This window comes from Phoenix dactylifera, chromosome 1 (assembly GCF_009389715.1).
Source record: "Phoenix dactylifera cultivar Barhee BC4 chromosome 1, palm_55x_up_171113_PBpolish2nd_filt_p, whole genome shotgun sequence".
In the NCBI taxonomy this organism is placed as follows: Eukaryota; Viridiplantae; Streptophyta; class Magnoliopsida; order Arecales; family Arecaceae; genus Phoenix; species Phoenix dactylifera.
Genome location: NC_052392.1, coordinates 30,108,733 through 30,118,592, shown reverse-complemented (window position 1 = coordinate 30,118,592; position 9,860 = coordinate 30,108,733). Strand labels below are relative to the sequence as shown.

General features: G+C 38.7%; 1 protein-coding gene across 1 annotated transcript; it reads left to right on the top strand.

Annotated features, from left to right (window-relative positions):
- Positions 1–7,596: 7,596 nt before the first annotated feature.
- On the top strand, positions 7,597–8,466 carry LOC103719548 (aspartic proteinase CDR1-like). The gene has a single exon (XM_008808841.2). It carries the CDS (start codon positions 7,597–7,599, stop codon positions 8,464–8,466), a length of 870 nt encoding a protein of 289 aa, XP_008807063.2.
- Positions 8,467–9,860: the final 1,394 nt, after the last annotated feature.

The window sequence follows — 9,860 nt, the reverse complement described above, 5'->3', positions numbered from 1 at the left end:
CTTGATCAATGATGACCATTGCATTGTAATTATATTGTATTATCATACCATTGTCACATTTGAGTTCTTCAGGTATACTTACAATTACAACTCTCATAACTTCTGATCTTCCTAGATAAATATTTAGCACTGCTTCTTTGATTACAACAACAATAACGTCACCAATATGAGCATATTGGTGATTACCAACTCCTATAATTCGAATGCACATCAATTCTCGAGCTTCGCTGTTATCCGCTACATTAAAAAGAGGTTGAGGTTGAATCATATATTTTTTATTTGAATATGTTATTTCAATGCAAAGAATGAAGGAAAAAAAAGAAATATTACCCATGCAAAAATAGATAAACATGAGGTTGTTTTATCATCCTCAATATTCCTTTTGTTTAGTTCTACATCCCCATCGTAAAGTAATAAATTGAGTTCATATAGCCATTTTGCATGCAGTTATTTCAATAACTGCACTAACTTTAGGTTTTGGTACTCCAGCCATTTCAAAAGGTGTTCGATTCGGTTTAATAATAGATACCCAATATTCAAGGAATCCTTTTTTTGAACCTATATGTATTTCCATAGATCTTACTCTAACAAGTTTGTCGAAAAATATACGTACCCATATTTTCCACCACAATGCGCATATTATGTCATTGCTCTCCGCTTTGCTTCTATCTATCCAGCTATAATCCAAGAAGGTTCAAGCGCCTGAACAGAATATCTATCAAAATAAATATGATTGCCTCTGTCACGCTCTGAACCCATCACCTGGGTCTACCACGTGACACGGCCGCATGAACCCTCGAGCAATGCTCTCGAGATCATGCAAGACTTAAGATGAACAAATATCCAATAACTTAATAGCTACTAGCTAAATAATTTAACTAAATAGATCCACCATATTCAAATAATCGACCCTGTTCTATTACAAGATATTCAATTGTCTATTGGCATCAGAAAATAGACTAACTAAATACTCCATCCCTCAAACTCTATGCTTGACCTATTCGAGACTAAGCATTCTGCAATTTTAGAAGAATAAAAAAGAGGTGGTGTGAAATTTGCAGCCTAATAAGAATTTTCACACACATAGCCCTCTTTATAATAATAAATGAGAGATTATTAAATAATTATTATTTATATAAATTTCATGCATCAAAATACCATAATCATAAAATGTGCATAGGAAACACACATCAATAAATCTCATCTCATAAATTTCTCAAATTAGCAATATCGGATCCGATAATATTTAGGTTCTCAACTCTGGACTACCATAACCATATTTTCGGCCCGTGGAGGGGCATTAACAGTACCACATTTCTGGCCCATAGTGGGGCATCAACAGTACCATATTTTTAGCCCATGATGAGGCATCAATAATACATTTCCAGCCTATGGCGAAGCATCAAAAAAGTGGCTAGTCCAAAGCATCATAAACCATAGTTCAATTACATACTTGTTATGTGAATATAACTCAATACTATACTCTTTTACAAAATTCAATGCACACAAGTATCAAAGTCCACACAAATCAGAATTGGTAATATATGATATGTTCTTTTATAAAGATCCACATATACTTAACAAATAAGTATATAGTATACATCCATCATATACCATACAAAGCAAAATCAGTAATGCATAAAATAGTTTATATATATATATATATATAAGCGATTAATGATCAAGAGTTCTTACCTCTACCATTCTCAAACTCAAGTACAGCGAACATGGATCCATTCCTTGATCTATTAACTTAGTGCATCAAATAAATTTGCCTAAGACCTTCTTGCCCGGAAGATTTTCCAACTACAAAGCCAAATCTCATCATCAGAATAATCATAATCGTCCATAGATTATGGAAAATGATCATAACAAGGTCAGTATGAACCCTCTCCTAGAGCAGCATAATGCCAACTTGGAACCCTCCTAGGGCTGCATATCGCAGACCCATTAAGATGTTTGGACCTCCACTGATCTGTAGGATTTCTAGAGAGAGAAAGAGTGGTGAAGAATGAGAAAGAGAGAAGATGAGAGAGAAAAGATAAGAGTGAGGAAAGAAAAGAAAGAGAACTTTCTCTCAGAGCCTAAGACTCTAGCGAGTGCTCAACTGAAATCTTCGATGAGCACTATCAGCTAAAGTCGTTGGATGCCACGAGGAGAAAGAGAAAGAAACCGGCGGTGGTTTAGCGGTGGTGATCAGCAAAACCTGTCAATAGTGAAGCGAAAGAGAATGTGGGAGTCTTTAAATAGCTATTGGAGGCAAGATTTTCTAGCTCTCATAGAAAATAGAGAAGAAAGTAAAATTTTCTCATACTCTAAGTCAAATAACGCTCTATCTTTTTTTCTATCTCCTACTCTAACTCTTACATTTGGGTGTTACAGCCTCGACAGGATAACTTCTTCATTCTTCCTCTATGTTGTTTACATAATCTGGTTCTTTTAAGGTTATAGTTGATGGTTGTTTGATTGTTTCCAAATTCCATCTCTATTATAGAACTGGACATAAGAGTTTCTTCTCATTCGATAGGTGTCAAGTGGAAGTATAGTGATTTATATAGTTGAGGCATTCTAACAAAATGAGAGATTTGAACCTTGTTCCTACATGACATGATCAATTCGATCAGGCACTCGCTATCTATTTTCATTGTTCAACTGCTTAACAACATGATAAAACTAGAAACTCGGCCCTCCCCTCTATCTATCCAAGGGATGGAGGCGCAGAGGCCTTGGTGTCCCTTCCAATTAAGAATTGGGGCCTCACAATCACTAGCCAATATACTTTTCTCCCGTGCCTTTCTTCATTCATGGTTCGATATTCCAGTGTCCTAAGTATAGAGGAACCACACTAATCTGTGCCGAATTTGGTAGATGGATCTGCCATCCACATTACCCACCTAAATAAATCTCAACCAGCAATTTAATTCGTCATGCCCTGCATCATGTTTCCTCCAAGCAATGCCGTATCTGAACCGTCAAGATTGCAAATGCCGAGTTTGCACAAAAGTTTTATATGTGCACATTGGAAGTACAAGTGCTACCATGGTTCTTTTACGAGCATCGTGGTTCCTCCAAAGAACACAAATCTATACAATATAACAAAAGATATTTTCAACAGGATTGCACATAATATGTATATAGTAAATACCTACCATTTATTTGATAAACAATTTCTTAAGCTAAAACTATTTATTAATATTCTTCTATAAAATTTCATGTGTTTCAAAAAATTTAAGAAGGGCCAAATACTTTTGTTATATATGCCACATAGATTGTAGAGATATCTATTTAGAGCAATAAATAAAAATTTAATTAAAGACTTCTAAAAATTTTTAAAATTTATTATCTATTTAGCAAAAAATTCTTTAGATAAAGCTATCTATTACTCTTCTCTTAGAAAATTTTAAATATGAGTATTTCAGGAAAAAGGTTATCATCTATTTAACAAAAAGTTCTTAAGAAAAAAAGCAGATGTTAATTTTTTTCAAAAAAAAAAAACGTCACATGTCAATGGATTAAAAAAAGTAATAAGAAGTTCCAACCTCATTATCATCTTCAATTTTTACTTTTTATCTTCCATGCTAAGATTATCAATATATTTGGAGTAGTAAACAAACTCTTGATGACAAAAAAGAATGTTCAAAGAAGCGGAATATAAAAAGGTTTCCATAGCATGGGAAGGGTATACCTCTTCAAAATCTATGTAGCTAGCAAGCACTACAGTATGCAAATATTCATACATATTTACAATTTAAAATTTTCTCTCTCTATGATTATTTACTATGTAACTATTACTCATGTTCATGACTATGCAAGCATTAGTTAATAATACGTGCAACGTCTAATAATCATGAAAATGTTACACTACTCATTACTTATAATAAAAAAACAATCTTTTGTAAGTCGGTCAAAACTTACCTGCGTACCAAATCTTGTGCAATGCACAGGTTTACAACTAGTATATATACTAAAATAGGGGTTTTGTTTATGCAAAGCTCTCCATTCACCATGTGGATGCCTATATTAATGATATTATTAATAAAGCTCTTTACTTTAGATAATAGGTATGGCTCTTATTTAATGTGATTCTTCATCATATAACAATATAATATTATTAATAAGAAGATTATTAGCATATTAAATTATATTAAATAAAAATTTCATAAGTACTACTAAATTGATACAAAAATTAATGAAATTATCAATAATTATATTTTCTTAATATATGATGATATATGCTTAATCTATATTTATTAAATAAAAAAATCATCAGTATGATTAAATGAATATAGAAATTAATAATATTATCAATAACCATATTTGATTAATATATACTGTTATCAATGAAAATATTTTTCATCAATTTTGTACCCTGCCAATATCCCGTTCAGGCAATTAGATTATACTAATATTTTGTTAAGTTTTAATACATCTTTATGATCATGATCCTACATAAAAATGAAAAGACAATTACTAATGACTTGCTATGTTGTATTTAAATATCCATAGATCTAATATTTTTTCATTTCATATTAAATATATGATGGATTATGATCTTATTATTTTATAATAATATATGATGGAGTATTTATTCAAAATGTTGCAAATGGCAAGTATGGTCTTTGTTTCTGGAGGTTTCAGTTGAGAAGATTACGTGATGAACTTTGATTTTATCCCCTCGTCTAAAGTGCATGCGGACGCAGGAGAAAAGATAGAAATGGTGAAGGTGAGGAATCAATTAGTGTTATAGACAACTAACATTTGCGGTGTAGTCTGCAAAAATGGATGTTATGAAACTTTTTCAAGTCTTTTCACGGCATCAATGATGTAATATAAATGGAAATTTAAATCTTGTTATCCTGTTTTAATAGCTACTATATAATTGGAGATCCTATGGCTCTTATGGGAGCTTTTATAAGACCCATAGATAAAGTGAAATCCGTGCTAAAGATTAATTAGGGGTGGACCAAGTTGGAAATGGGTCGGAGCCCAAGCCTAACTTCTGGAACCTTGGGGCTTGAACCTAGCTTAATCCAAGCTCAAATTTATTATTAGGATAGAGTTTTTTAAGTTGGACCCAGGCATTTTTGACCAATCGAAGCAAGAATTTCGGATCAATTGGGCCAATTGGGTTAAGCCTAGTCTTTCGGCCCAAACAAGCTTATTTGCACTGGCCTGATTGGGCTTCAGGGTGGGCATGGGCTCGAGCCAGACAAAGTAAGATTTGGAATAAAATTTCGAGCATAAACCTAGCGTGAAGCCAGAAAATTTTTTTCAGAATGAGACATGTTCGTAGGCCAAATGAGCTCGTCGAACTTGCTCAAGCCCGAAGCCTTTTGGGCCAGCTTGAGCCAAAGATTTAAGCCCATCAAGTCTGGCTAGACTTGGAAAATAGGCCCATTTGATAAACAAGCAAAGCTTGGAATTGAAGATTAAAGCATGGCTCGAGCTCAGTTTGGCCCGATTTTTTCTTTATCTTACATTATTTGGCCCGATCAAAGCTTGGAATTGAAGATTAAAGCATAGCTCGGCGGCCACGACCGACCTCTTCTTCAACTTCCTCCCCTAACAGATCGGCGTGAGGTCGGTTTTCATGGTGGCAAAAGCTACAAAATCGAGGATAAGATCAGAATGTTGTGAAATGCTGGGCTCAAGCGAGGTCCATTTCCTCTTGTGTGTGAACAGACACCTCACAGTCTGGACGGTCACAACCGAAGGTGACGGCTGTTGAGCCTGATGAGAATGGTCTGACGACTAACTCCCTTCTGAGGTGCTAACCTTAGCATCACTTATGGTGGAAAAAGAGGAGAGGAAGATGAAGAGGAAGATGAGGAAGTGAAGAAGAAGACAAAGAAAAGAGGCCAAGCAGCCAGGGAACAGATACCCACCGAAAAACAGAGAATGCAAACGACGCTAGAGCCAAAGACGAGAAACTTCATCGAAGCATCACCCGAGAAGCTTGGACACTTAAGAACTCAAGCAGGGAAGCATATGAAGCAAGAAGTATAACTTGAAGGGAGGGGCCACCTTTATATACACGTGCAAACGACCTTGATCAGAGCATTAGTTCAGCTACCTAGCCAAATCGAGCTATGTGCCAACTTGGGGTATCGTGCGGACGATTCACCAAGATTGCTGCAGTAATGATGCCTTGAAAGAGCCCTACATAAATGGCGCCCTGGGGCAGCCCGTATCCAGTGATGCTTCGAGGAAGCCAATTGATGCATTTATTGACTCCTAATGAAGGCCTTGTCCTCGATCGAGGTAACAATTTGACTTTCATCACCCAAACTGAAATGTAGCTTGGTCTCAGACGTGGGAGATAAGCAATGGAAGAAATATTGGATACCTCGATCTCGAACTAAAACGACCTCGATAACCTTGGTACAAACCAAGGTAGGCGACTTCAGCCCCAGCCAAAGAGCCAACCGACCGAGGTGAGCAACTTTGTCTAACCAAGGAGCCAATTGACACGTGCTTATAGGGACTGACAGTCCTGACAATTAGCCATCATGACAGCAATTGGCCATTGCAATAGCTCTGCATTCAGCGTGCGACAGTACTGTACACTGCCCATGTCCTAGCCGTACTACCGGCCACTGCCTGACAATTGATGCACACCACACCAACCCAAGTAATGACAAAATCAAACTCCTCTATATAAAGGGGCGATCCGGGGGACCTCATATATGCAACATGCAATGACACACAACTCAACACAATATCGTTCATAGAGAATACCACTTTGCTAAACTTTTTCCATTCCATTCTATACTTTTGTCACTCTATTCCGACTTAGGCATTGAAGGGTCTTCCGCTGGAAACTCTTCGGCAAGTTTAACCCATTCCTACAAAAATTTATTTCACAATTCCAAGAAAAATCATATACCTCGATAGGTGCTCCTCCAATGTTTTCTTTGGGAATGCTTAGCGCTTCAACAGTGGACATAAGTATGAGATTGACTATGGAGTTAGGATCAACTATCACTCTCTTCATGGCCACCCCATTCATTACCGTTGGCGATCCGTGTGGTGGATGAATAGAGTTTAAAAATGCTTTAAAATCTGTGAGGGGTACGATATAACGGTTGGTATTGTAGAAATGGATCATTCATTCTTTCTTACGAAAGAACGACCCGAACCCAAGCAACATGCTGTGTTTTATATATTACTTATATAGTGGTGCATAAAGCCATTGTTGCCATCTTTAAAATCTCTTGGCCACGAAGCTCCTGCTTAGTATAGTATTGCTTAATCGGACCTTAGGGCCCAAAAGAAGTCACAGGGCCTTAAACTTAATAGATTAAAATTAAAATTAAAATTAAAATCCAATCTACTAGAAATAGGTACAATGTCACTATTAAAATTAAAATCCAACTTAATGGGCCTGATGACTCAGTTTTATACATGTACGGATCAAGAGCAAAGGCCAACTCACCCGGATAATCTCTAGGATGATGCATAATCCTTATCCAGATGGCGATCCGATTATGGTAACATGGGATGGTATAAAAAGGAGCAATACCCATGCAGAATTTAAACTAAATAGAGCAACCATTGAATTTCTTGTGCAGCTAATTAAACGTTCGAAGTCCCCCAATGGCCTTCGTTCCTCTTGCTCCTCTTCCTTCAACGAAGTCGTTCCTCTTGCTTCTCTTCCTTGTTGTACTCCTATTTCTCTCCCACCAGCAGCGCATCTGCCTCATTCACCGTGATTCCCCTGAGTCACCTCTTTTCGACTCAAGCAGCACCACGGACGAGAAGTGGCGGTGGTTCCACCAGCGCTCGGTTGCCTACCGAGACCACTTCCAAGCAGCCCTAGAGGGCTGCCGCAAGTCGCTGACGCCGCTGGCTAGAGAAGATGAGGAGGCCGGCTTCGATCAGATCAGTGGAGAATACGTGATGGAATTTGCCATTGGCACCCCTCCGGTGCGGGTGACAGGGATGCTAGATGTTCCGGGCGACTTCATCTGGACTCAGTGCGTGCCGTGTCCCGGCTGCAGCCCCTCTCCGAGCCCGCTCTATGACCCCTCCAAGTCCTCAACACACATCACCTTCTCTTGCTCGTTGATGGAATGCATTAGTCTCGAGAAGCATAAATGCAGTAGCAACGATACTTGCGAGTACATCCAGTCCTATGCGAACGACGTCCCGACCAGCAGTGTCCTCACCTCCGATGTGTTCATGATCAATAGTGTCTCCTACAATAACATGCCTTTTGGTTGTGGTAGTGATGACTCCTTTTATACAAGACAAGTTCCAGCAAGGGTGGGCCTCATCGGGAGCGACATGTTCTCGCTCGTGTTCAAATTTAGTTCTGCACCGTTTACCTTCTCTCATTGCTTTAGGAAGGATTGGGATGACCCCTTCGGGAACACCTCCAGCGATCTGCACCTCGGGACGGATGCGAGGTTGAAAGGCAGGACGTCGAGCCCCCTAACCAAGTGCCGTGTGGGCAAGACGGTGTAGTTCTTCTCGCCCACCTTGAGAGGGATGGGCGTTGGCCTGGAGAATCTGAACCTCACCGGAGAGTTGTTGGGTGGCAATTGTTCGACTGTCTTCACCTCGTCGACGCCCCTAACCTTCTTGAGGAAGCCGCTGTTCGATCTGGTGGTGTCCAAGGTGAGGAAACATGCGCGCGTCGCGGAGGCTCCACACAATCGGAGAAACTTTAGAACAAACTAATCCCCCCGAGGGGGACGAGGCCACAGTCTAAATGATCCTTGGGACTTGTGCTTCAACGGGACCTTTGACGATGTGGTGACGTTGGTGCCGACGGTGGCAGTTTCTTTTGATGGTGAATTGGTGCTAGCCTTGGAAAAGTCCCAACTATATGCTGAGGTGGATCATGGAAGGACCTGCCTTCTCATGGCACCGACCGATGGCGTTAACATGATCGGGACCTACTTTCAGATGAATAGGAATATTGGATATGATCTTCTTGGTCCTGACTATCGGCTGTATTTTGACCTTGATCAGTGCGACTAATAATTTCAAGTGCATGCATGTATCTCATCGGTAGATATATGCATTTAATTTATCTGCAGATTTAGATATAGATTGTAAAGATTTTAGTATGCATTGTCATATAATTAGTTGAAAACTAGTTGGAAGAATGCCGATCGTTCATGTTTCTAATATAAAGTCTTATATAGTATCACTAGTGTTCCATCCCTTGTTATCTATCTGTATACATGCAGGATTTTTATTATTCTACACCTTGCACCAATATTATGACGGATCCACCCATCAGCATCCGCTTTAACTCATTGATGAAAAGAAACACATACTTGAATAGCTTGTGATCCAATGAATAAAATGGAAAAAGAATAGCCACAACACCAGTTACACTAGAATGATGTCAGCACAGGAACAGAAATGTTGGGGTCGAGTTGGGGGTTAAGAAACTTTCCAACACAGGAGAAAGGTGGATTAAAAGCATAACATCACACTGGTATCTCAAGAGAATGCTGCATCCAAAAAAAAAGAGAAAGCAAGCGGTGCAAGAATAAATCAAAACAAGCAAACCCATTAACCTTTCATACGGCGTTTATCTAACATACATACATGGAAGAGAGGTCTAAATCTTTGAACAAAAAGATCCAAGCAACTGAATACACCATCCATTGATTGAACTGCCTATTTTGGATGACTGTCAAGATTGGCATCTCATATATATACAGGCTACAAGACCCAACTCTCATAAACCTTCAAGAGAGAGAACCAACTTAAGGATCAGAAGAACATAAAAAATAAGCAAACTAGGAACTCCATCATTCAAGAAGAATGCAGCCTGACTGGTTTCATAGGCTCCCGTCCCAACATCCAGTTGCAACGCTCCTCTAGATTGCTCCTTCTTTCAC

Coding starts and splice junctions, on each gene's coding strand:
- LOC103719548 (XM_008808841.2), top strand. CDS start 7,597: ATGGCCTTCGTTCCTCTTGCTCCTCTTCCTTCAACGAAGTCGTTCCTC.